We start from the raw sequence: 27849 nt of genomic DNA, 5'->3' as shown, positions 1-27849 counted from the left end.
CTTGAAGTGGCTTGCAAAATCTGTCTGTGCATATGTGTGTATTTCTTAGGAGAAAAGTTCACAGCTGTCAAAGAGGTCTCCAACCCACGGAAGGGTAAGATGCTCTGGGTCTAAAGAGGTCTGCTGTATGACTTTAGTAAAGCCAGTTGGGAGCCCTTACAGTAGGTCCCATCAGCACAGAAAGTTAAAAATGGGGGTGTGTCTCACCACTTTGTAATCATGCTTCTGCGCAGTCAGGCAGTGATCATCCCTTCCCCTCAGCTCATCCTAATCAATAAGTTTTTGCATCTGAACCTTTTTTTCTTCGTCTCTTCATTTGTCCTTTAAATCCAATTTATACTATAGCAAATTCTGGAAGTTCTGAATGCTTGGGAACCAAAACAGTTTTAAGAAATATTTTATCTTTCTGCACCCATCAGGTGTGGCTGAACGAAAGCACTGCCCCAGGAAGCTGAGCCCCGAGGTAAGCAGACACCCAGCTACTTCAGACACCCAGCTCCATGTGAGGTGGGACAGGCAGGCAAGCATGGAGGAAAGCCTGAAGCCCCAAGGATGCTGAGTTTAAAGCCCACTTAGTTAAACCGCACAGGCCCAATTCAGGAAACAACGCTGGCCTGTGTGAACCTTAAGGGTTTACTTTAGGCAGGCAGTAAGATAAGAAAGGAATTACAGAGACAAGCCTCTAACGAACTAGTGAACTCATTAGTGTTTATGTTGTTTTCCATAGACCTGCTCTCTACCAGTATCAGTGGTTTTCAAAGTGTGGTCCCCAGACCAGCAGCCTCATCATCACCTGCAACTTCCTAGAAATACAAATATGTGGGCCCCTCTCCACTCTTCTAAATCAGAAACTCTAGGGTGGGGGCCAGCCTGGGGTGTAACAAGTCCTTCGGGTGATTCAGAAGCACAATAAAGTCTGAGAACCACCTGTCGTAACCAAAACCTGACTTCTCCTTGATCATTTGGAGTCAGGTCCCTGGATTATCCTTACCACCTCTGCATTTTACTGTAAGATCAGCCTCACTTAATGTTCTTTAGATTTGCTGACTCACATGCCTGGCTTGTGGCTTCTCTAGTTTAGGGGATACAGTCACCTCCAGGCTAACCACCGTTCGGATTCCCATTGCTGGCTCTACCTCAGAAGCCCTAGAGGTGCATACCTGTTAAAGAGCTTCCTTCCAGGGGTCTGTGGTCACCGTTGAGTGTGGCAGTGGAATCTGTTCTGGAATCCTCCCTCACGTTCATGTCTGGGCTACAGCTGGCCGTAGCTGGGCAACTTACCTGGTTGCTCTTTATGTGCGAAGCAGTGCTGAGCTCATGGGAAACACTCAATACACATGTGTAAACTATATAGCCTGAAACTGGGCCATGAGTAGTTACTGCCATCACAATCACCAGGCTGAATTCTGAGCCCAAACGACACACTTAGACTATCCCAGGATAATCTTCACTGAATAAAAGTACACATTGGACTTTTAATTTGCAAGTGTTCTGCACTTTTCAATCAGTGGTCTTAGAGATTCATGTGAAGAGAGATGGGAGTACATAAATAGGGTGTTAAATATATCAAGTGTAACCAAAAAAATTAACCAGAAAAATAAGTTTAAAAGCAATCAAAAAAAAAACCTTCAATAATATATAAATAACTTAATCTGAGGTAAGAGAAAAACAAAATCCTGCAGATACTTTTAGAAAAATAAACCTCTTCTGTACTATACAGAAATTTACCTTTTACCACATCTTCTCAATCCCCATATGGTCGCCCTCTTCCACCAAAGACTCTGGGCACCAGAACTGAAGCTGAGAATCTCTCCGACCCCTACACTTCAGGTAACCATACAGAATATTCAAAGCTCGAGTTCAGCCAGGCTAAGTTACAAGAAAACTGAACCCATTCTCCATCCCATCCTAGAATAGAAGGGGCTACAGCAGTGCGTGGAGTGCTCAAGGCTGGGACCAAATCTCTGAGTGAGGTAAGGAATGGAATTGTGCTTCCTCCTAACAAATCACTTACCTCCTTCCAGGAGGTCCGTTATCTTCCCTCTTGTCTTCAAAAGACAGTTTTTCATCTCTGAAATGAGAGATGCCCACGCACCACCCCAAGCCCTCCTCAAAGAGCTAGGCCCCCACCCTAACCCCAAATCTATCCAGCCAGTTTCTACAGTGGTCTTCCCATTCTTCTGAGCTCTGGAGTGGTGGCTCCATGACAGAGCATTACTCTATACTCCTTACTGGGGCCAAGACCCAAACAATTGTCTTCTCCTGTGAGGGAAAGGAAGAGGGGCGGCAAAGCAAAAATTAATAATAAAGCATTTTGTAAAAATTCAGGGAGGAGAAACAATTCTAAATCAGTGTTCTGGTTTGTGCAGCTGTTTTTTTAAACCGTTTTCTGTTTCCTAACACCCCATCCCACAGTGGAGCTGACTGCTGGAGCACATTCTGAGCAGAGTCTTGGCCAATGGCTCCTGCTTCCCTACCAGCCCCAGGGCTGCGCCGAACTAAGTAAGCACCATGTCAGAGCACTGCAGGCTCCCAGCTCTGCTGGCTGTGTCCAGTCCTGATCCTTGAGTGGCCTGTATGCCATAGGGTCCCAGAGACGGGCAAAAAAGGTGAGAAATCCAAAAAGGTGAGTTGAGCTTCATTCACTCTGGACAGCTGGGAGCTCAGGCCCCCTCGCTCTGCAGAGGTGCCAGCTGTGACCAAGTACTGACTAGGTTTCGCTGGCAACTCACGGATGAGTGCTGTCTGCCCAGTTGGCCACAGCAGGTAGCCTCGGCTCTTCTTAACATCAGGATACAGAGAGTAACAAGAGCTGCCCCAGCATCTCTGGGGTGTCCTGGAGCACCATCTTGACCGTGAGATGCTAACTACCAAGGAAGGAAGCCAGTCTGGCTATAACCAGCGGCTGCTGTTTGATGAAGGAGCTTAGGAGCTGAGGGGGGAATCCTGGAGCACCAAGTTCTACCTGAAATAAACCAGAAAGGGAAGAGTTAAAGGTGCAGACAGACCCAGGAGAGTGCACCGGGGCACACTTCAGCCATAAGCAGCCACCCCAGGCTGCTGTGATTGGAGAGGCTCTGAACTGAACTGTCTACAGCCCTGTGCTCTGCTGTTCAGATCTAGGCAAAAGCTTCACTTCCCAATGACAAAAGGTCACGTCAGGGAACTGAGGGTGCTGCTCTGCCTCACAATGACTCATCTATCTCCTGAGGACCCTGGGAACAGCCAGAGGATGTAGGCCGCCAGGCTCTGGTAAGAGCAGCTTCAGAAGAAGGTTGATCAACTCTGCCTCATTCCTTCCTGATTCCCACTGATTCGTGACCCAAGAAACCCTTGAGTCTCCAGCTCTCAGGCCACAGATCCTGGGTACTGAAGGATGTTGAACAGCTATACAGAAAGCTCCCATGGGGCTGGGGTCAAATCAAGGCATGCTGTGAGGCCAGCTGCACAAGGTGGATCACCTGGGCCAAGTAGATGACTCTGGTGATCTCCTTCCCTTCCACAGTGAGGGGCTGCAGGATCCAGGCACTGGGCAGGATCTCCCCTCGGACCATCTCCCTGCTGGGTCTCGGCATGGACGCATCATACACAGACTGAGCTGCCATGATAGACAGTTGCCCCTGGAAACAGAGCAATGTGAGTTCAGCCTACGTGATATGGGAGGGACAGGGACAAACAGGGACAGGCTCCAGTGCAGTCAGTACCGTGGAAGGCAACACTGGGCCAGCCTTCACCCCCACCCTGGCCCAACTTGCCCTCCTTCCCCCAGAGGACCTGATGCCCACAAAGATTGCTTCTCACAACACGCCAGTCCAAGTTCCTCCCACATCTTTACCACCAGCAAGGCAGGCACCTCTTTGGCTTCCACGCAGACACAACAGAAATCCCGTGGCTGTTTCAGTGCACACAGGGTGGTATTGCACACCAAATACACTGGAGGGGCAGGGATGCAGGAAGTCAGAAGGTACATGGACAGACCGGGTTCTACCCTGTGACACCCCATCATTCCACAGCCTGACACCCCACTGGACCTAGCTGAGTACCCAGCCTCCTGAGAGCACTGCCTCTGACCCTGCTGCCTCTGTCCCCTGGGCTCACCCAGGCTGATGCTGTTGGTCACCCGCTGATGCAGCCTCGCTGTCTGGATGGGCTTGTGGTACAGTGGCCACAAGGTGGGGTCACTCACAGCTGCCCACACGTGAGACAGTGGCTGGGACACCACGCCAGCCCCCAGGAAGCCATGCCGAGTAGAAGAAAACACCTTGTAGTACAGATGCACGTCCTGCTCCTCGCCCTGATGGCTGGGGGAGACACCAAGGGTGGGGAAGAGGAGGGGATGAAAGCTGGGTTCTAGAGTCACCGGAAGAGCTCACAGTGAAGGACTCAAGGAAGCCAGGGTGGAGAAGGGAAAGGAGAGAAGGCGAGCAGGGACACAGGGAGAAGACACTGTGCAAGGGAACTTACTTCCAGCCAGCTGCTGCCTGGCAGCTGAAGAGGTGGTTCAGATTATCTGAGCAAGCAGCCATTACCTGGGGACACAGTGACCACACCCAGATTAGTGGGCACAGTTCATACAAAGCAGACTCTTGGATTAGTCCCTCAGGCCAGCATTTACTGAATTCCCCACTTTTGTAAAGATAGAGAGCTGCTGAAGAAGCCTTCATCTGCCCTGTTCCTTCCCTCCTCTTTCTTCCTCCCCACCCAGCAGAGTCGGCTACAGGAAACCTCACATCAGCCATAGAGATGTCCACGATGTGCTTGGCCAAATCCTTGGAGGAGGAGGAGAAGGAGGTCCCCAGGCTGGACAGACTGTACGGAGAACAGCAGCAACTGCCCAAGGAGGCTCTGCGGCCTACAATGAACAGGTGGAGACTCTTGAGACGGCATGAGCATCAGGGCCTCAGGGCAGCAACGGCCTCCTTCAATAATAATGTCCCTCCTCCTGAGGGACAATGGCTCCCTAGGATCTAGCAGACCTCAGCCCCAAAGTCCCCACACCAGGTAGGTAGCTCTGCCCCACCACTCACTGCAGGCTGAGGTTTTCCAGGCAGAGCCGGCCAGGTTCAGCTGACTGTTCCTCACTGCAGAGCGGCCCCACACCTCCCCTATCCAGGAGTCTCTGGAATCAGGCAAGTTTGTGTCCCCCTGCAGAAGAGAAGATGCTCAGGACCAGAGCAGAGGCAGGGAGAGAGCAGAGCACCAGAAAGCCAGTGCAGAATTATCTCCTCTGCCTCTGAACAGCACCAAACAGCTTTCAACATAAAGGCTCAAGTGAAAAGGTGTTCCCTGCTGGATGCCCTTGAGAAGTCAACCGCAATAGAAACCAGTCCCCTGGAGAGTTTCCTTGCCCTTCAAGCCACACGCTCAAGGTTGCTTGTAGGAGAGTTCCAACAGGAATCAGAATGAACTGGGACCTGAGACGATGGGGTACCAGGGGTCAGTGAGTGGGGGGGCCCTCTGCGCCACTGCAGCAACAGGAATGAGGCCATGGCTGGAGCTCTGTTTAATGTGGGCAGCAAACAAAGCCCAACTGGGAGGTGGGAGGTGGGATGGGGAAGAAAAGTGACGGGCTGTGAGAAAAGCTTGACCCTGGGTCCCAGCCCCAGGTACAGCAGCTGAGCCAAAGGTCCTAATTTGGAACCAAATGGGGATGATCCTCTCGATTTGCAATACAGCCACCACACCTTTACTACAAGCAGCTTCTCAATGACATGACCCTTGACCTCTGCTGGATCTAACAGGCATCCACTATCCTACCTCTATCATCGGTTCCTAACCTAGTGTTACTTTTAAAAAAAAGTGAACAAAGATATTCTGTCTCCATCCCTACGTCCTTTCTTCCTGCTGCAGCATCCAAGTGGTCTCTCCTACTTCAGGCAGATTTTTGTGCCACCTTCTCAAGAACCTTTCACTACTGATCTCTTTCTTCACTTATTGCCTCCACCTCTCCTTCTTCACTAGATTCTTCATATCAGCATCTAAGCATGCAAAAATTTCTCCCACCTTTAAAAACTTTCCTCTACAGGCATCTTTGCTCTTTTGTCCTTTACAGATAAACTTGAAATGACTGTCACCGTTTGCCATCTCCCACCTCTTATACCCTTCTGAATGCACTCAAATCTAGCCTTTGCTAGATCCATGTGCCTGGATGTGGTGAACAGGTCCCAGTCCTCATCTTAACTGAGCATCTCCCTTTCACTTGCTTCCTGAATCCCTGGGATCTTGGCTTTCTGTCTCTCTGGGTGTTCCTTCCCAGTTTCTTTTGTTGGCTCATCTTCCCCAAACATAAGTTGATTTATTGGGATTCTTTCAAGACTCGGGCCTAGGCCCTCTTCTCGCTCTATAATATACTCCTGTGTGATCCCATCTGTTCCCAGTGCTATACTGATGACTTCCAAAAGTAAATATGTGTGGATTAATCAATAAATATTGCGAGACGACAGGGTCACCGTCTGAAGAAAAGGTTACATCAGACCCATTTCACACATCTTGCCAAAACAAATTACTTATGCTTTGTGGCTCAAAAATATACAGGGTGGGGGAGAATTTAATAATACTATGAGAAAATTTTTTAAAAAATTTAATGATCGCATAGTGCAGAAATGCCTTCCTAAACAGGGCACAAACTCCAGAGGCCATGAAAGAAAAGACTGATAAAAACTAGATTAACATATCATAAAAACAACTGGGAAAAAAACCCACTGGCCTCTCAAATGGCAAAAGGATAACTGTCTTAATATAAGGAAAGGCCACCAAAAACAAAAGAACCTAACAGAAATGGACCCAGTACACTGGCAGGCAGAGCAAAAAGCCAAAGGGCTCTTAAATATCTGAAAAGGCACTCCATCTCAGACACAAGAGAATTGCAAATTAAAACTAAAATGAAATACTATTTTATGCCTATAAGATTCACAAAGATTGAAGGAAAAAACCCTTAATAAACACTGTTAAGCAGAAATGTGGGTAAGTAGGCACTTATATATTGTTATTTGAGAGTGTAAATAGGTATATTTTGAAAATACTCATCACATATTTTAAATTAAAAATACATATATCCTTTGACACCTAGCAATCCTGCTTCTAGGTATTTAATTACAGATATTCTTTCATTTAAGTGGCAATAAACATTTTCAAATATGAACTCAGAGAACCTAGAGAATATAGTGCCCTTGAGTCTTTCTTGAAGAAATTACAAGAAGAATTACTAGGGTAGAAAAAAGAATGTACACCAAAGAACTGCAAATGAGCAGAGTCCATTTGATCTAGCACGAGAACTAGAACTCTGAATACAAATACTGTAAATAGTATAGAAATACTGTAACAAAAGGTAATGAGAAAAAATGAGAGAAGGTGGAAATACACTGATTTCCTCATGTTTTACAGCCAGGGTGAAAAGAAAACTGCTAAATCAAGAAATAAAGACTATTTAAATATACAAAAGTAATGATGAAAAGAAAAGAAAGGAAAAAAAAAAGGCTTCCAAATTACCAGAAAGAAGACACATATATACCCCCAAAGCAAGGAAAACACAGACCACAAAGAAGATAAACAAGATTTTTAGAAGCCAATGGAATATTCATGACCAAAACCCTCAAATATAAAAAAAAGAAATTTTACTTTCTCTGAAATCATACATTCTCTCAACACATGGCAAACTTAAAAATTAGTAACAGGGCTTCCCTGGTGGCACAGCGGTTAAGAATGCACCTGCCAAAAAAAAAAAAAAGAAGAATGCACCTGCCAATGCAGGGGACACGGGTCTGAGCCCTGGTCTGGGAAGATCCCACATGCCGCGGAACAGCTAAGCCTGTGCACCACAACTACTGAGCCTGTGCTCTAGAGCCTGCGAGCCACAACTACTGTGCCCTTGTGCCATAGCTAGTGAAGCCTGTGTGCCTAGAGCCCATGCTCTGCAACAAGAGAAGCCACCATAATGAGAAGCCTACACACCGTAATGAAGACACACCCCCACTCGCTGCAAATAAAAAAAGGGGGGTGAAGACACACCCCCACTCGCTGCAACTCAAGAAAGCCCACACAGCAACGAAGACCCAATGCAGCCAAAAATGAATAAATAAAAATAAAGTTCCCTTAAAAAAAATAACAAAATCAGAAAACACGGCCTTTCTACCAAAAAGTTTTGAAAAACTCTTAACAATTGGGTAAAGAAGAAATACAAACTGAAATTTCAAAATTACTATAAAGCAAATATTATATACAGATATATATCTATATCTATGTCTATATCTATATATATCTCACAACTTGTGGGATACAACTAAAGCAGTGCTCAGAGGGAAAGTTTTAACTTCAGATATTTACATCTATGAAAAAGAAAAAAAATAAATGAATATTATGAACTACATGCCAACAATTAGGTAACTCAGATGAAATGGACAAGTTCCTAAAAAGATACAAACTACTGAAACTGACTCAAGAAGAAATGGAAAATCTGAATAGACATTTAATTAAAGTAAATTTAGTAATCAAAAAATTTTTTAAATTCCCACAAAGAAAATTTCAAGATGGGATAGCTTCATTAGTGAAATCTACCAAGCATTTAGAGGAGAATTAACACCAGTTCTTCACAGTTCTTCCGAAAATAGAGGAGGGAACACTTCTCAACTCATTCTATGAGGCCAAGATTACCCTGATAAAACCAAAGACATCAAGTAAACTATAGACCAATATCCCTGTGCATTTAAACAAATAAATCCTCAGCAAAATAACTAGTAAACTGAGTCTAGCAACATATAAAGAGGATATATACCATGACCAAGTGGGATTTATCCCAGGAACACAAAGTTAGTTCAACATAGAAAAATCAATGTAATATATTAATAGAACAAAGGAAAACACCCACATGATCATCTCAATAGATACAGGAAAAAGTATTTAAATCCAACACCTTTTCATGATAAAAGCAATAAGCTAGGACTAGAAGGAAATCTCCTCAACTTGATAAAGATTATGTACGAAAACCCCACAGCTAACATACTTAATAGTAAAAACTGGATGGTTTTCTCCTAAAATCAGTAACAAGACAAGAACGTCTGCTCTCACCACTTCTATTTAACATGGTACTCAAGATTCTAGCCAGGGCAGTTAGGCAAGAAAACAACAACAAAAGATCGGATATTCTATATACAAGGTCATATCACCTAAGGAGTCTAATAAAATAAAGTATTAGAACTAATAAATGAGTACAGGAGACAACATCAATATACAAAAATCAACTGTATTTCTGTATAGTAGCAATGAGCAAACCAAAAAGGAAATTAAGGAAACAAGCCCATTTATAATAGCATCAAAAAGAATAAAATAGTTAGGAATAAATTTAACAACAAAAAAAAAACACGAAAAATTTATACTCTGAAAACTATAAAACATTGTTGAAAATAAAGAAGACCCGAATAAATGAAAAGATATCCCATGTTCATGAACTGAAAGACTTAATATTGTTCAGATAGCAACCTCCCCAAATTGATCTATAGGTTCAGTGCAATCCCAATCAAAATCCCAGCTGACTTCTTTTCAGAAATTGAAAAGATTATCCCTAAAATTCATATGTACAGTCAAGGGACACAGAATAGCCAAAACAATCTTGAAAAAGAACAAAGTTGGAAGATATATACTTCCTGATTTCAAAATCTACCACAAACCCAAGGGCTTCCCTGGTGGCACAGTGGTTGAGAGTCCACCTGCCAATGCAGGGGACACGGGTTCATGCCCCGGTCTGGGAGGATCCCACATGCTGTGGAGCGGCTAGGCTCGTGAGCCATGGCCACTGGGCCTGCGTGGCCGGAGCCTGTGCTCTGCAACGGGAGAGGCCACAACAGTGAGAGGCCCGCGTACTGCAAAAAAGAAAAAAAAAATCTACCACAAACCTAAACAGTTATCAAGACAGTGTGGTATTGGCCTAAGGATAGATATATAATTCAATGGAATGGAATTAAGAGTCCAGAAATAAATCCACACATCTGTGGTCAGTTAATCTTTGACTAGGGTGCTGAGACAATTCAGTGGGAGAAAAGATTATCTGTCTGAACAAATGGTGCTGGGACAACTGGATATCCACGTGCAAAAGAAAGAAATGTGATCCCTAATTCTCACTATATACAAAAATTGATTCAAAACAGATCAAAGACCCAAATGTAGGAACTAAAACTATACAACTACTAAAAGAAAATATAGGCATAATCTTTGTGACCTTGGATTGAGCAAGAGTATCTTAGATATGAAACCAAAAGCACAAGCAACAAAAGAAAATATTAAAGTAGACATGATCAAAATTTATAACTTTGTGCTTCAAATGACACCATCAAGAAAGTGAAAAGACAACACACAGAATAAAGAAACTTTTTATAAATCATATAACTGACAAGGGACTTATACTAGAATATATAAAGAACTCTTTGCCTTAATAAAAAGACAACCCAATTAGAAAATGGACAAAAGATGGGAAAAGACATTGCTCTAAAAAAAATTTATAAATTTATAATAAGCACATGAAAAGTTCAACACCATTAACCATCAGGATGATGCAAACGATGAGGTACCACCTGAGATCCCACTGGGATGAATATAATTTAAAAGATGAATAATAACAAGTGTTGGCTAGGATGTGGAGAAATACATTGCTTATACACTGTTGATGGGACTGCAGAATAGTGCAGCCACTTTGAAAAACAGGCTGGCAGTTCTTCAAGTGGTGAAACAGAGTTACCCTATGATCTCAGTCCAACTCCTAGGTAAAACCCAAGAGAAGTGAAAACATGTCCACACAACAACTTGTACATTAATGTTCACAGCAGCATTGTTCATAATAGGCAAAAAGTGGAAACAACCTAAATGTCCATCAACTGATGAACAAACAAATAAATGTGATAGTCACACAATGTGATATTATTAGCCATAAAAAGGAATGAAATTCTGATACATGCTACAAGTGGATGAGCCCTTGTTGTGGGGTGAATTATTGTCCTCCAAAAATGATATGTTGAAGTCCTAACTCCTGCTGTCTGTAAATGTAACTTTATTTGGAAATAGGGTCTTTGCAGATGCAATCAAGTTATGATGAGGTCCCACTGGATTAGAGTGGGCCATACATCCAATGACTGCTGTCCTTATAAGAAGGCCACACGAAGACACAGGTACACAGAGACAAACAGGGAGAAGCCACGTGATGCCAAAGGCAAAGGCTGGAGTGATACAGTTACAAGCCAAGGAATGCCAAGGAAGTTATAGCCATACAATGTAACCTCAGGAAACAAGAAAAATAAACAACCTAAACTTACACCTAAAGCAACAAGAGAAAGAAGAACAAACAAAACCCAAAGTTAGTAGAAGGAAAGAAATCATAAAGATGAGAGCAGGAATAAATGAAACAGAGACAAAGAAAACAATAGAAAAGATCAATGGGGCTTCCCTGCTGGCGCAGTGGTTGAGAGTCTGCCTGCTGATGCAGGGGACACGGGTTTGTGCCCTGGTCCAGGAAGATCCCACATGCCGCAGAGCGGCTAGGCCCGTGAGCCATGGCTGCTGAGCCTGCGCGTCCGGAGCCTGTGCTCCGCAACGGGAGAGGCCACAGCAGTGAGAGGCCCGCGTACCGCGAAAAAAAAAAAAAGATCAATGAAACTAAAAGTTGGTTCTTTGAAAAGATAAACAAAAATGATAAACGTTTAGCCGGACTCATCAAGAAAAAAAGGGAAAAGGCTCAAATCAATAAAATTAGAAATAAAAAAGAAGTTACAGGGACTTCCCTGGTGGTGCAGTGGTTAAGAATCTACCTGCCAATGCAGGGGACACGGGTTCGAGCCCTGGTCTGGGAAGATCCCACATGCCACGGAGCAACTAAGCCTGTGTACCACGACTACTGAGCCTGCACTCTAGAGCCTGAGCCACAACTACTGAGCCCACGCACCTAGAGCCTGTGCTCCGCAACAAGAGTAGCCTCCGCAATGAGAAGCCCGCACACCGCAACGAAAAGTAGCTCCCACTTCCCGCGACTAGAGAAAGCCCACGTGCAGCACAGCAACGAAGACCCAATGCAGCCAAAAATAAATTAATTGATTAAAAAAAAAGAAGTTACAACTAACTCCAGAGAAATACAAAGGATCATAAGAGACTACTACAAGGAACTATATGCCAGTAAAAGGGACAACCTAGAAGAAACAGACAAATTCTTAGAAAGGTACAATCTTCCAAGACTGAACCAGGAAGAAACAGAAAGTATGAGCAGACCAATCACAATTACTGAAATTGAAACTGGGATTAAAAAACTCCCAACAAACAGAAGTCCATGACCAGATGGCTTCACAGACAAATTCTATCCAACATGTAGAGAAGAATTAACACCTATCCTTCTGAAACTATTCTAAACAATTGCAGAGGAAGGAACATTCCCAAACTCATTCTATGAGGCCACCATCACCCTGATACCAAAACCAAAGACAACACAAAAAAAGAAAATTACAGGCCAATATCACTGATGAACATAGATGCAAAAATCCTAAACAAATACTAGCAAACTGAATCCAACAATAGAATTGTGAAAGGATCATGCACCATGATCAAGTGGGATTTATCCCAGGGATGCAGGATTTTTCAATATCTACAAATCAATCAGTGTGATATACCATATTAACAAATTAAAGAATAAGAACCATATTATCATCTCAATAGATGCAGAGAAAGCGTTTGACAAAATTCAACCCCATTTATGATAAAAACTCTCCAGAAAGTGGGCATAGAGGGAACCTACCTCAACATAATAAAGGCCATATATGACAAACCCACAGCTAACATCATAATCAATGGTGAAAAGCTGAGAGCACTTCCTCTAAGATCAGGAACAAGACAAGGTTGTCCACTCTCACCACTCTTACTCAACATAGTTTTGGAAGTCCTAGCCATGGCAATCAGAGAAGAAAAAGAAATAAAAGGAATACAAATTGGAAAAGAAGTAAAACTGTCACTGTTTGCAGATGACATGATACTATACATAGAAAATCCTAAAGATGCTACCAAAAAACTACTAGAGCTCATCAATGAATTTGGTAACATTGCAGGATACAAAATTAATACATGGAAATCTGCTGCATTTCTATACACTAACAATGAAAGATCAGAAAGAGAAATTAAGGAAACACTCCCATTTACCACTGCAACAAAAAGAATAAAATACCTAGGAATATACCTACCTAAGAAGCCAAAAGACCTGTACTCCGAAAACTATAAGATGCTGATGAAAGAAATCGAAGATGACACAAACAGATGGAAAGATATACCATGTTCTTGGAAGAATCAATACTGTCAAAATGACTATACTACCCAAGGCAATCTACAGATTCAATGCAATCCCTATCAAATTACCAATGGCATTTTTCACAGAACTAGAACAAGAAATTTTAAAATTTGTATGGAAACACAAAAGACCCCAAATAGCCAAAGCAATCCTGAGAAAGAAAAACTGAATTGGAGGAATCGGGCTCCCTGACTTCAAACTATACTACAAAGCTACAGTAATCAAAACAGTAAGGTACTGGCACAAAAACAGAAATATAGATCAATGGAACAGGAGAGAAAGCCCAGAAATAAACCCATGCACCTATGGTCAATTAATCTACAACAAAGGAGGCAAGAATATACAGTGGAGAAAAGACAGTCTCTTCAATAAGTGGTGCTGGGAAAACTGGAGAGCTACAGGTAAAATAATGAAATTAGAACATTCTCTAACACCATACACAAAAATAAATCAAAGCAGATTAAGACCTAAATTTAAGACTGGATACTATAAAACTCTTAGAGGAAAACATAGGCAGAACACTCTTTGACATAAATTGCAGCAATATCTTTTTGGACCCACCTCCCAGAGTAATGAAAATAAAAACAAAAATAAACAAATGGTAGCTAATTAAACTTAAAAGCTTTTACACAGCAAAGGAAACCATAAGAAACAAAAAGACAACCCACAGAATGGGAGAAAATATTTGCAAGCAAAGAGACTGAGAAGGGATTAATGTTCAAAATATACAAACAGCTCATACAGCTCAATATCAAAAAACCAAACAACCCAATCAAAAAATGGGCAGAAGATCTAAATAGCAATTTCTCCAAAGAAGACATACAGATGGCCATAAAGCACATGAAAAGATGCTCAATATAGATATTAGAGAAATGCAAATCAAAACTACAAGGAGATATCACCTCCCACCAGTCAGAATGGCCATTATCCAAAAGTCTACAAATAACAAATGCTGGAGAAGGTGTGGAGAAAAAGGAACACTCCTACATTGTTGGTGGGAATGTAAATTGGCACAACCACTATAGAGAACAGTATGGAGGTTCCTTAAAAAACTAAAAATAAAACTACCATATGATCCAGCAATCCCACTCCTGGGCATATATCTGGAGAAAACCATAATTTGAAAATATACACATACCCCAATGTTCATTGCAGCACTATTTACAATAGCCAAGACATGGAAGCAACCTAAATGTCCATCGACAGATGAATCAAGAAGATGTGGTACATATACACAATGGAATGTTACTCAGCCATAAAAAAGAATGAAATAATGCCATTTTCAGCAATACGGATGGACCTAAAGATTATCATACTAAGTGAAGTAAGTCAGAGAAAGACAAATATCATATGATATCACTTATATGTGCAATCCAAAAAGATGATACAAATGAACTTCTTTTTTTTTTTTTTTTTTTTTTGCGGTACACGGGCCTCTCACTGCTGTGGCCTCTCCTGTTGCGGAGCACAGGCTCCGGACACGCAGGCTCAGCGGCCATTGCTCACGGGTCCAGCCGCTCTGCGGCATGTGTGATCTTCCTGGACCAGGGCACGAACCTGTGTCCCCTGCATCAGCAGGCGGACTCTCAACCACTGCGCCACCAGGGAAGCCCCATAAATGAACTTATTTACAAAAACAGAGACTCCCGGACTTTGAAAACAAACTTATGTTTACCAACAGGGAAAGGTGGGGCGGGGGGAAGGATAAAGTAGGAGGTTGGGATTAACATACACACACTACTATATATAAAATAGATAATCAACAAGGACCTGTTGTATAGCACAGGGAACTCTATCAATATTCTGTAATAACCTATATGGGAAAAGAATCTGAAAAAGAATGATATGTATAACTGAACCACTTTGCTATACATCCTATGTATAACTGAACCACTTTGCTATACACCTGAAACTAACACAGCATTGTAAATCAACTATACCCCAATATAAAATAAAAATTAAATTAAAAAAAGAATACACTACAGGGTCAGAAAAAGAAGAATAATGGGAACAACAAGGTCCTACTGTATAGCACAGGGAACTGTATGCAATATTCTATAATAAACCATAGTGAAAAAGCATATAAAAAAAAGAATGTATGTATATGTATAACTGAATCACTTTGCTATACAGCAGAAATTAACGCACTATTGTAAAAAAGATATACACATTCTCAAAAGATACACATTTCCTTATAGATGCGCAGACTATCTCTGGAAATATACACCAAACTGGTTCTGGGGAGGCAAAAAGACTGAAAAATGCACTTGACATTCTATGTCTTTTGCTACTGTTTGAATACGATTTTTTTTTTTTTTTTTTTTTTTTTTACTGTGTGAAGTTTTGCTTATAAAAGGAATTTCAGATTTTATATCCCCAGCCAGATCTTACCTCTGAGCTCCAGATCTGGATCCCAACTGCCTGATTTCCAGCTGCTCCCCTGCATTTCTCACAAGCACTTTCAACCTAGTAAATACCAAACTAGACTCATGATCTTCCCCTCAAAACCTGCCCCATTCAGGGCTCTTCGTCACATGGACATCACCAGCCCTTCAAGCCCAAAGTGCATGTGGTTCTGACTCCTCCTGCTTCCAGCCTCCAACTTCCAATCTGCCCCTGCGTCCTGTGGACGCTCTAGCCAGCGCATCCACATCTGCTCCTCCACGCGGGCGGTGCCCTGAACCAAGCAACTGTCGTCTCTCACTCGGCTTTGCCAAGGTCGTGAGCGGGTCTACCCAGGGCTGCTCTTGCCACTTCTCTGGCAAGCTCGTCATTCTCCTCCCCACTAAAAAGCTTGTCAGCAGCTTTGAGAAGTAACATGATCAGATAGGTTAGAAAGCAACCAGAATTTCCAATAGTGTCTACACAACCTTGCCTTTTCTAGTCCCTTCTCCTGTGATTCTTCCATCTCACTCTTTACATTCCAGCCACACTAACCTTCTCTTAGTTCCCCCAACTCCTCCTCCCTCACTTGCTGGGCCCTCTGCCTGGAAGGCTATTCTCCTGCCCCCCACATATCTCCAGACACCAACTTTTACTGAGTTAACTACCTCTCGGCCTTCCAGTCTCAGTTTAAACACATTCTCTTCAGAGCATCTTTGCTGATCCTCCAGACTAGGTCAGGTCCCTGTTTCATCCGGCTTAGCACCCCTTCTTCACAGAAACTACTGCAACAATAATTAAATAATAAAATAAGCTGTTTAATATTTATCCCTCTAATAATCTGTTTAAGGACAAGAACAATTTTGCTCAGTGCCTAAAATAGTGCCTACAAAATAAACACTTGTTGAATGAATGAATGAGTAAACAGGGAGGGGAGACAAAAACCACAGGGAAGACAAAGGCCATCGCACAGGAGAAGGGCTCACGTCAGCAGTGGCCTCCAGGAGGCAGAACTTCCTCCCAAACTCTTGCCAGGGTGCTCCCGGCCCGATTCGTGCTTGCATTTGCCTACTCACCACACTGTCTGGGGACTGGAGCTGGCCTGGCAAGGCCGGGCTGCTGTTGTAGCCGGAGGTGACACCCGAGGAGAGACTTCCGTTGGAGCTGGTGCACCAAGAGCTTGAGGCGGCCAGGGTGTGTAGCTTTTCTTCTTCCTGGGAAGGACAGATTACTGTCAACCAGCTCCAGGTGCACCCTCACTTCCCACCCTCACTTTCACCCCTTCTCACCTCCCCAGTTCCCGTCACCTCCCAGTGCCTCCTGCCTCAGCCTCATACCCCCATGCCTCCCCCATCCCCACCCCAACTATATACCCAAGCCGCCTCCTCCCAAACTCTGGCCTGGGGACAGGAGCTGGTCTGATGAGGATGGCATGAAAATAGAGAGTGAAGCAGCTTTGAGCTGGCACCAGGGGCCCGACACCCTCCTCCAAATTCTAAGTCCCAAGACTCAGAGGCAGCCCTGGTCCGCCCCGGGCTCCGAGCCTACCCTGAAATCAGAGGCTTGCCCCACTCCCCACCCGCAGCAGCTGGCAGACGATCTGCTGGCGGATTCTCAGCTTTTCCTGTTCAGTCTGCTCCCGCAGTCGGGCCCGGGCCCGGGCAATCTCCACCTTGGCCTCCTCACGGGCCCGCTGGTATTCTCGTAGCATCAGCTCTATGTCAGAGGGTGGGTGAGGAGACCTTGACACTGACCGTGGGCTCCTGGGGAAGACCAGAGGGTTGGAGAGATGCCTTCTAACATGGTGAGTGGGCGATGGCCCAGGCCCGCTCAACACCACCTTCCTGAAGGGCCCATCCTCTCTTTGCCCACAGGGCCTTCGGGTGTGGTCTTACAAACACCCTGAGGCTCAGGCCTGCAGTCTTACACAGCATGGCACGGCTCCTCTATCCACCCCCACCCACCCCGTCCGCTGCTCCCTCCCAAACCCTCCTCTTTCCCTTTGCCTCAGTCTCCACAGTTGCCTCCGACCGTCCACAGTCACGTAGGACCCACTCCTGGAATCGCTCCTGGCAAAGGAAGCTGCAGCCTCCGGTGTCCAGGACGCTCAAGTCCAGGCCCTGCTCCCCACACTCGCCTCACCCAGAGCCTGTTCCCCACAGGGTTCTGGGTCCACCATACCTGGTGGTCTCCACAACATCCTTCCTCAGCTGCTGCAGGTATTCTCGGCGCCTGCTGGGCAAGTCAAAGGCCCAGGTGGGGAGATCCCGGTTGAATGGGAAGCTCAGTTGTTTCTGGGGGCTGAGGCTTTGCGTCCGGCGGAAGTTCTGAAGTCGCTCAGCCCGCTCCCTCCGGAGGTTCTCTGCGGTGCGTTCTGGCCTGAGACAGAACGTGAGTGAGGCACTGAAGCTGACCCTGACTGCCCTTCTCCATCTCCAGACCTCTCTCTGACCCCCGGAAGGTCCCAGAGCTGAGCCGGGAGGAGGGAACGGCCGGCTGTCAGCCGGCTCGGCTCTCTCTCCTCTCCGCCCAGCCCTCGTCGCCCCACTCCGAGCTGGGTCCTTACCGGGCGTACGGCTCCTCCTCTTGGGCAGCAAGTGCCTCCCCCGTCCCGCTCTGCAGCACCTGCAGCAGGGCGTCTGCCTCCCCAAAGCCGTGGTGCAGTTTTGCTTCTGTGAGTTCCACGCTGAGGGAGAGGGTCTGGGCCCCGACTCGCAGGGGGATCTGCTCCCTCTGGGACCACTCGGGCGCCTGGCTCTGGTCCTCATGAGGTTGTGGGAGCCTCTGTCCCTGCTGTCCTGAGCTGCAATCACATCTGGTCCCCAGCAAATCCATCACACCCAGCGCCCCAGGGGAGCCGTCCTGACCCCCACACCAATCGCTGGATTTGTTATACACCGGGAGGTCCCTCAGACCGTGGTGCTGGGGCTCAGGGGCCATGCATGTCTGGGAACTGGGGCACAGCGGCCCTTCAGGCTGGCAGGCCTCGGTTGGGCCCAAGATGCAACCCCGGAGCCCTGGGGTGTCAGCCAACTCAAAGGAAGGGCAGCTGCGGCGGTGCCAGAGGCCTCCCCACGAAGAGGAAATGTTCAGAGCGGGCCGTGGCTCCTCTGGAGACACTGAGCTCTCACCCCCATTCTCTGTCCTGCACTGCCATCGACTCAGCCCCCTGCTGCTCAGTGGGCCACACTCTAGGGAGGCCACGTCCTCAGGCACAAAGCCATCAGTCAGCCTCCGGCTCCTGCTTCCCGGTGGTGGAGGCGACAGTCTGCTCTGGACCCCAGTGGTGGTCCTGGGCTGACGCCCCTGCGGGGCCTGCTCCACGCAACGGACTTGGGGCTTTGCGCTCTGCTCTGGGTGGCCTCGGGAGCTCAGCCCAAGGGAGCACCTGTGGTCACCCCCTTCTAAGGGACTGCCACCTTCTCCACACGGAGCCTCCACGCTCTGAGAGCTACCTGACTCATCAGTGGTTTGAGAATAGTTACCCACTGCAGCCCTCGGGGCGCCCAGGGGAAGGCTTGGGCGGGAGACAAACTTCTGGCAGCCTTCAAGGGAATGAGCTGAGGGGGCCGAGAGAGACCAAGCGCCTGGGGGGTGCCCTGACCCTTGGGTGCTGGCGCTAAGCGTGAGGATCGGGGAGGAGGCCCTGTCCACCAGCAAGGCGCTCGTGGGGCCCTGCTCCTTCCACACCCCGGGCTCCTCCACAGGCTCCACAGTGTGGGGACAGGGCCCTGGGGAGGGAGGTGCACCGAGGCTGCAGCCGGGGCTGCCACCAGCCAGGCTGGGAGGCAGGGGGGCATCCAGAGAAGCCTGGGGGCTCAGAGGATGCAGGTTCTGCCCAGGGGGCACTTTCTGAAAACTCAAGTGGGATGAGGGTACGGGGGCACTCCGGGGCCTGCAGAGTGTGCTTTCTTCCTGAAGATCTCGGGGCCCTGCTATTTTCCGTGCGGTCCCCTCTGCCCCTCTCTTCTTAAGCGTCCCGGGGACATGTCCCTTTTCCTGAGACGTGATGGAAAGATCTGAGCCCAGCCTTTCAAGGACCGCATTGACTTTCTGAGGGTTGGCCTCTGGGGCCTGGAGGTGCAGAGATGGTGAGGCCGGGTCAGTCTGGATGCCCTCATCCATGGTGGTCTGAGTACAGCCGTCCATCTTCAGTGCCTGGGGCACCTCACCCGGGGTCTCCCTCTTGGCATTCCACTCCTTTTCGGCCACCCTTGGCTGGGAGAGACTCCCCAACAGCTCCGAGGTGCTGTGCAGGAGCTGCGAGAGGCGGAGAGACAGGTTGTGCATGCTGGTCCAAGAGGCCAGATCCGACTGAGCAGAGAGGTCCGCATGGCTCCAGCGGGACCTGCAGCCCAGAGTCTGGGTGCCCTGCTCCACGGTGTTCATCCTGGACACACCCACAGGGCCGCCCTCCTCTGATGGGTACAGCAGCATAATCTCATCCACCGGGCCCGCAGCACTTCCTCCAGCCAAGGGAGGCTCCCTCCTCAGGCAGCCTGCCTCTTCAGGGGTGCCCGGGAACCCGCCTCTCTCGTCAGGACCCTTAGGGGGGGCTGCCCCTTCAGAGCTGATCAGGACGTGGGGGCTCCCCAGGGCAAATGAGGAACCCCAGACTCCCCAGGCCTCACGGGAACGGCAGGTGCTTTCGACGAGGCTGCGTGTACTTGACAGGCCTCGGGCACTGGCCAAGGTGCTGCGGTGGGAGTAGACCGGGGAGCCCCGGTCGTCTAGGCCGTCGTCCTCACGGGAGCACCGGTCCACATCTGACGGTGTCAGGCCCTGGGGTGTCGGGCCACGGGAGACATCAGCTGCGCCGCCAAACACATATTGCTTCCAGCCAACACACGCAGGCCCCTCGGGACGCCAGGGCAGGGCGCAGGGATCGATGGCGCTGGAGCCAAAAAGCAGGGCTCCTCCGCCCGCCTCAGAGCACCACGCCTCTGGCTGAGCCTGGCCACCCAGTCTCTCTGGCTTTCCTGGCTGGGCCTGTTCCGGAGTACCAAATAGCCGAGCAGCCATGAGATCAGGGGTCGGCATGCACGAGACAGCTGAAGTCACCGGGGAAGGAGGGGGTGTGGACGGCAGGGGCCTGGGATCAGCAGCGATGCCGTCCAGGTCAGAGGCGGCTTCCTGATTGCAGCCCTCAGCTTTCAGAGACGTTCTTGCCGCAGACTTTCCTGAGAAACAGCCTCTGGGATGTGGGGTCCACAATCTGCTAAGCTCCTGTATATCCTCATCTGTCGGGGAAGGAGGCTCCACGCTCAAGCTTAGCTCCTGAAGAGACCGGTGAGAGCTGACCACAGAGAACTGCGGTCTAGAGTGTTTGGGGCCAGAGACGACGGCGATCACAGGAAGTGAGCACCGGTGGCAGGGTGCCGGCTGCTCCCCGCCAGAAGAGGGCTGCCCAGGGCCCTGGGCCACAGGCCAACATGCTCCACGTTGCCCCAAGGGGACAGTGGCTGAGTCTCTGAAGGCTGCAGGGAGCCTGGCCACAGCCTCGTCCTCTCTGCCTGCACCTCTAATCTGACAGCTGCCTGAGCCACCTTCATCAGCACATGGGGGGCTCCTGCCCCGGGCAGCATCTTCTCGGCCACCTGAAGCCTGGTCTCTCTGCTGCTCTTCCTCCTCCCGGGGGCTGTCAACCTGGGGACCGGAGACGCACTGTAACTCTGCTACCAATTTGGCTTGGGGATCCAAGCCACTAGGATCCTTGGACTCCGCGGGAAGTTGTGGCTTTTCTGGAAGGCATCTGATGGCATTTCCCAAACATCCATGTTGTGGTCCCACCGGCGGCTCACTCGCAACACACCCTTCACTTAAATTCAGGCTGTGTGGTCCCCCAGCTGTTGCAGGTGGTTCTGGCTTGGTTTGAGAGACCTGTGCACTCCAGCCACCAGCGGAGCTGTCCTGAAACCTCCCGGGTGGCTCAGAGCACCTGCCTGCATGGAAAGGGGGAGCCTCAAGCTCGGCGCTGACTTTCTTCTTGCCAGCCTTTTTCTCAGGATCCCCTACTGACCTGCAGCTTCCATCAGCAACCCAGGGGCTGAGGGGACTTGTCCTCACATCAGGGGCGGAAGAGAAGCTGCAGCCCTGAGCCAGAGGCAGGAGAGCAGCAGCAGAGGTCTCCGGGGTGCTGCCATCTACCGGCCCCAACTCCACATTAATGCTTTTGGGCTCAAGGCCATGTGCCCAGAGTACATCAGGTTCCCTGCAATGGCCCTCTCCTCTCTCCACCCCACAGGCCCTGGGGGGGACCATGCAGGGTGGGTGGCGAGTATGTGGGGTGGCCTCGGAAGCCCCCTTGCCCAGGTCACCGTCTCTGTAACACAGTGAAGTGGAGGAAGGGGAGGCACGGGCCCCGGAAGCAACGGGTTGACGGTTGCACGGCTGCCGGCAAGGATGAGATCTGCTGTCTGCTTGGCCTCCGGGTGGGCTGAGGGTCCTGCTGCCTTCAGTGCTCCCCGAAAAGACACCACAGTCTGAAGTTTCCTGCGGGCACCCGCGCAGGGCCTCCTCCCTAACTCCTCCGGGTCTCTGATGTGGCAACGGAGTTGGCCTGGGACCTCTGACGCTGGCGCTGCAGGCTTCTGCTAGCCTAGAGCCAACACGCCCCTCCCGCTTCACAGGCTGCTGAGAGGGAGCTTCCAGTCCAATCCCTCCCAGGGCTCTGGGAAGGACGGCACCCCATTTGGGACTCGCCTTCCCTTCTTCTAAGCTGGTGGAAGCCTCAAGGCATTGGCCCTGGTCTTGGTTAGGCCCTGAGAGACGGGCAGAATTCTGAACATCACAGATCACAAGGTGACTTTCAAAACAGGTTGGTTTTCCTCCTTGTGCAGCCACTAGGAAGTTACCAGGACCTCCTCCCCATGTGTTGTCCAGAGTCCCAGGTTCTTGGTGGGCTAGGCTGCTCTCCTGCCAGCCAGGGAGAATGCCCTGGGCAGCTTCCCAGGCAGCAAACGGGCCTCGCCTACATGGAATCCCTCCAGCATCATCAAAAGGGGCCTGAGAAGGTAAGGCAGCCACTATTTCCTCCACCATTACCCTCCTGTCCTCCTCCACAGCTGCTGAAAAAGGAAGACTGTCTGAGCCCAAAGCATCAGCAGAGGAAGGTGTTCTGGTTGCTTCTCCCTCTTTCTCTATGATTTCAGAAGAGCTAGTGTGATGCACCAACTGTTCACCGGCTCCCAGGCAATGTCTCCGTTTTCCGCTACAGTGACTTGTACCTGGAGCAGGGTCAACGTGGGAGGAAGTCCGTGAGGAGTGCCGTGGCCCCGTGTTGGTGTCAGTGCTGGGCAGAGGGTGACAGCTGTCTGCAGAGGGGGGTGTGGCCTGAAGGACAGATGTCCTCTCATCACTTGACAGGTGTCCTGGTTTAGCAGAGAGAGACGCCACATGAAATCCCCGTGCTTCACCCTCATTTCTGGTCCTGGCTGACACTGACTGGCCCATTTGTGGACACTGAGGCCTGCCAGGGGCCCCTGAAGAACATTCAGGTCCTAATAGCGTCTCATCGTGAGGAAGGACTGTGCCCCCAGCCATCACGTTGTGAAGCTGCTTCCCCTGGGCCTTCGCCTGTCCTATCTCCTCCAACTCAGCCAGGCACGTGGCTGGATGGGCAGAGGGCTCCGGCTGAGGCAGCCTTGGCAAGGACACAGGTACTGAGAAAGCACCACTGGCAGGACTGAGGTCCTCGGCCTCCTTCTCTGCCTTTTGCCTCTCCCCCCTGCCTCGCTTGTCCCCCTCTTCTAAGGGGCAGCTGGCCCTCCTTTCAAGCGGGCTAGAGGCCCTGTTCAGGGAACTGGCTCTGTCTGGTCCTCTTGGTACAGCTGCCTCGGCTTCGGAAGGAGAACCCACCCTGCTACCCAAGCCCAGCAAGGTGCTTCTGAGGTCCCCTCCGTGGCCTTGCAGACTGGTGCTTGTTGACCTCCTGCCCTCTGCCCCCAGGGGAATGCTCGCTGGTGCACTGGATTGACTGCGAGATCCCACAGCCATGGATATCACAGACCCGCACCAAGCAGGGTGTGCTGCGGAGAAGCCCTGTCTATCGTCTCCGTGCTGTGGGCTGTGGCGTCCGGGCTCTCCACTCTGGTCCTGACGCCCCGCTCCAGTTACCAGGGGACTGGTGGGCATTTTCAATAGGGTGGGATCCAGCACACAGTCAACAGAAGAGATGCCTAGAGTACCAGGTACATAAAGACAGGTTCTTGGCGGCCTTGCTGAATTCAAGGGCAAGGCGTTGCTCAGGTCCCGGCGAGGAGCCATACAGGCCCCTGGCTGGCTTGGCAATGGGTCGGTCTCTTGGCTGAAAAATGTGCACACACAACGCTGGCACAGGCCAGGGAGTTTCTGAGTCAATGAAACCACTTTGTCTTTCTCCTGTAGGCTCCCTCTTTGCATAGCCGTTTCTTCAACTCTGCCTTGAACTTCCAGCTCCTCTTGCTTAGAACTACGTATGCGTTTGGCAAAATGGCTTTCCTGAACACCCTTCACGGTCTCCAGCTCCTCGAGACTTCCCAAGCCACGGGGCGGCCGTCTGGGGTACACTGCATTCACCAGCTCGCCCTCCTCAGAAGTCCTCTCAGGCATGGGCTGCAATGGCAGAGCTCCAGCCGAAGCTTTCGTTTTCCTTGGATGAGCAGAAGAGTTGGTGCATTCTCTGCAAACTGTAAATGTCCCTAAATAACCACCAGTTTCCCTGGCGGGTCTGTCTAATACAGCTGGGTGGGTGTGCCCTTTCACAAATCTGATGTCGTGTACCTGGGGATCAATGCTACTGTTAACCTCCATTTGTCCAGCTTCACCATCCCTAAAGATAACATCATCTTTCCACTTTGGAGAAGATGGCTGATCCTTGAAGGACAGGTGGTTTCTAAAGCTGCCTGGCCTCAGCACATGGTCAGCCATCTCCTGGTCCTTCTGGTCCTGGAACATAAACTCCTTACTGACTCCCAGTGTGTGGGAAGCATTTAGCTGCTTACTCTGTTTGGATTCAATTTCCAAGATGCCATTTTCCAGCTGCATTACACTCCTAATTAGCCTAGCCATCTCATCAGCATTATTATCTCCTTTACTCCCTTTCTTTCCAGGAGGTTCTTCTTTGGGGCTTAACGCTTCTCGCACCTTTCCAGGGACCTTGCATTCACCGAGGTTTCTTTCCTGAAAGCACGTAACTGACTGGAATCTTTCATACATGGACTCTGCCTGTGGAAGCCTAAACTCTTCTGAGCCATCTTTTGGATGGAGCGCTTTTCCAGGAAGCCCAATTTCATTCCTCCTTTCCCCCTTGTGGGTTGGACTCTCATCCTGGGCTGCTGTCTCTGGGCTGCTTACTCTATGATGCACTGATCTGGACTTCAAAGAGCAAGCGGCTTCCTCTATCTTGTCCTTGTCAAGGCCTAAATTGATGGTTTTATAGATGAAATCAGACCTGACCCCGGAAGGAAACCGTCTCTTCATGTCACAGGCCGGGGTGTCTCTGAGGACTGCATCCTGCCCCTGCTCTTCTTCCCCACTCGTCTCAGATTCACACACCAGGGGAGGCTTCCTTGACCCAGAATTGTCTGAGGAGACACTGCAGTAGGACTGTACAGTAGCCTTTTCTCCCTGCTTGAGCACTGGAAGACTGTGTTTATTTAAAATTCCAACTTGATTTTCAAATTCACATACTTTTATGCTGGTAGATGGAAGAAAATGTCTGTTCTGAGTGACAAAAAAATAAACTGAGTTATGGCTTTCTTTAATGTTTCCAAGGCATTTCCCTTTTTCCCTGCAAGCTTCCTTGGTGTTCGGGTCAGCTGGCCTTTCTGCCATGACCTGCTGAGACGATGCTATCTTGGAATTCTGGTTTTGTAACAGCGCTGGCAACTTATTCTTCACATACACATTTTGGAGGACTTGGTGCTCATGTCCAAAGCCCCATGCTTCCCTGGGAGGCGGGGAGGGCGCCCCTGCTTCTCTGCAAGCTGGGATTTCCAAGGCGGTTTCTCTTAGGGCATCTCGGCTTTTGGTCACATAGAATGTTTCCAAGGGAGGTGGCTGCAGGGAAGATGGGAGTGGATTCCAGGGAGCAGAGTGGAGGCACAGCTCTGGACCTGAAGGAAAGGCAAAGGAAAACCTGCTGTGTCTTCTACCCGCTTCCTTGGAGCTCTCCTGGGAGTCTGTCTTCTCTTCCTGCGGGAGGTGGTGGCTGTTCTGACCTAATTGCCCCCCTGGGTCTGCACTATTCTTCCTCAAAGGAGCCCAGCCTCGGGGCCAATGGGGTTCTTTGGTGTCTATGGTGACAATATGGTGACAAGCGTTCGTCAGGATGAAACATTCATCAGAGGACGTCATGAGACCAGGATTCTCGCTACTCTGAGAGGCTTCTTCCAAGCTGCTCTCTTTGACTCCCCATGCTTCCATCACGGGATGTGCTGTCTTGTTCGCTGCTGTAGAGACGTGCACATTTGTAGTTCCAGAAGTCGATGATTCTACGTCCGCTGAATAAGTTCCACTATGACTCACCTCTTTCTCATTAGCTGTAAAGAATTCTGAAGTACCTTCTACCTCGACACGCAGACTGTCCTGTTCTTTCTCAGCTCTCAGACGCCTAATTCTGGACAGATGGATAGGAAAGTTGTTGAAATCCGGGCTGCTAGATACCCTAGGACCAACTGGCAATAGAGCATCTCCTCCTCTGCCAGAATCTTGGGTCAGGGAACCAGAGTCTTCCTCGAGGGAGGGCTTTCCCTTCCCTCGAGGAGGGAGACTGGGTGCTCCTGTGGCCTCCAAAACAGGATGAGACAGTTCAAGGTGGTACTTTTGCTGAAGGGCAGCCCAGTCTCTCTCACAGGCACTGCCAACGTAAGTGAATGAGGTGGCAGAGGCAGCCAACAAGCTTGACACACTAGAGTCAGATGCTTCAGAGACGCCCTTCTGGGCCATGTCAGGGACCCCTCTGGCCTGAAAGGTGCCATCGGCTCCTGGCTGAAGAAGCCTATAAGAGCCCCAGAGGGACACCCTGGTCGTATCAGAAACAGGGACTGTGTATGCACTTCTGACACTGCAGGGCAGCTCAGCACCGCCCAGGGGCCGTTTGGAGCTGCAGGACAGGACTGTTTCTGTATCTGATGACTTTAGTTCTTCCATATTGGGCCAGTATCCAGGCCTCTCCCAACCGCAGGGCTGAACATCCTGGACATCAGGACTTGGACATAAAGAACCTGGGGGGCTACTGGGACTGTTCTTGGAGTCACAGGAGAACCAGGAGTCCATGGACGCCAGAGGGCTCCCTCTGGAAAGCTGCACGTCTTGGAGAGTGTTGGTTTGTTCTGTGGGGCTTGCCTCCACCGCCAACTCGGGCTGCTCACAGCGGGGCTGGAGCTCCAGGTAAAACGAACTGCTCACTGGCAGGGCGGCATCCAGCCTGGCTCCTGTTCTGTGGCTGATGGGGCCAGGCCTGCACACTGCCTCCTCGTCCCCTGCGGGCAGACTGGAGCTCTGCAGGCGCCAGAAAGTCTCCGTGGGCATCTCGTCAGCTGAACGGAAGAAAGGCTCTCCTTGCCGATCGTCCCCCAGTTCTTCCTCAGTGTCAACCAGGCTGTCGAGGGAAAAGCTCCTGTGCGTCTGGGTGAACAGTCGACTGTCTGAGGATGTGGTGAAGCCCCTCACAGAGGCTTGAGCTCTGGCCCTGGAGTGGCCATGGCCACGGGTGAGAAAACTGAGCGCTGGGCTGTCCTGTGGGCTTTGGTACCCCTTCTCGGCCAGCGAGTCCTCAGATATTTGGCTGTCTTCGCTGTCGGAGTCATCTGGCCCTGGGAGATCCCGCTCCTTCCCCTGGGGCTCCTCCAGCTTCCGTGGCTCCAGCAGGGCTTTGGCACAGACATAGGACAGAGAATCGACTGAGTAACTGCTATCTGCATCAGATAAATCACCACCTTTTTCTCTCGCAAGATCCTCTACAGGGCTGGAACCTGTGAGTGAGACCGTGGTGTCTGGGTCCCCCACACTGTGTTGCCTCTTCAAAGGGCTGCTGTGAGGCAGGCGAGAGGACTTTTCAACCCTAGCTGCCAGGACCCTCTGCTGCCTCTTTGATGCCCCGCTTGGAGAAGTGGGGGGGTGGATTCTGCCCAGAAAGTCTTGGCTGTCTTTCCACGCCCAGTGGCTTGCTTGGATCCATG

The 27849-nt window shown here is 49.2% G+C and overlaps 1 protein-coding gene and 1 long non-coding RNA gene across 2 annotated transcripts in view; one reads left to right on the top strand and one right to left on the bottom strand.

Moving 5' to 3' along the window:
* The first annotated feature begins 1694 nt into the window (after nucleotides 1–1694).
* LOC137227978 (uncharacterized) lies at nucleotides 1695–9363 on the top strand. The gene is made up of 6 exons (XR_010945097.1): nucleotides 1695–1830; nucleotides 1913–1973; nucleotides 2416–3252; nucleotides 3506–3636; nucleotides 4014–4172; nucleotides 4709–9363. It is a non-coding gene; the product is annotated as an uncharacterized lncRNA (long non-coding RNA).
* Nucleotides 2831–27849, bottom strand: part of STARD9 (StAR related lipid transfer domain containing 9) — a 120288-nt gene continuing 95269 nt past the window's right edge. Inside the window, exons 25-36 of the mRNA XM_067744613.1 lie at nucleotides 18255–27540; nucleotides 17870–18067; nucleotides 17268–17451; nucleotides 16765–16902; nucleotides 15698–15772; nucleotides 5028–5145; nucleotides 4731–4852; nucleotides 4465–4529; nucleotides 4099–4301; nucleotides 3836–3933; nucleotides 3462–3620; nucleotides 2831–2965 (exon numbers count right to left, since the gene is read on the bottom strand). Of these exons, the coding sequence (XP_067600714.1) occupies nucleotides 2864–2965; nucleotides 3462–3620; nucleotides 3836–3933; nucleotides 4099–4301; nucleotides 4465–4529; nucleotides 4731–4852; nucleotides 5028–5145; nucleotides 15698–15772; nucleotides 16765–16902; nucleotides 17268–17451; nucleotides 17870–18067; nucleotides 18255–27540 (10748 nt within the window). The 3' untranslated portion in view covers nucleotides 2831–2863. The remainder of the gene's footprint in view (nucleotides 2966–3461; nucleotides 3621–3835; nucleotides 3934–4098; nucleotides 4302–4464; nucleotides 4530–4730; nucleotides 4853–5027; nucleotides 5146–15697; nucleotides 15773–16764; nucleotides 16903–17267; nucleotides 17452–17869; nucleotides 18068–18254; nucleotides 27541–27849) is intronic.

The sequence above is a fragment of the Pseudorca crassidens genome, chromosome 1 (assembly GCF_039906515.1).
Source record: "Pseudorca crassidens isolate mPseCra1 chromosome 1, mPseCra1.hap1, whole genome shotgun sequence".
In the NCBI taxonomy this organism is placed as follows: Eukaryota; Metazoa; Chordata; class Mammalia; order Artiodactyla; family Delphinidae; genus Pseudorca; species Pseudorca crassidens.
Note: the sequence above shows the minus strand (reverse complement) of the source record. Positions and strands in the feature narration are given on the sequence as shown.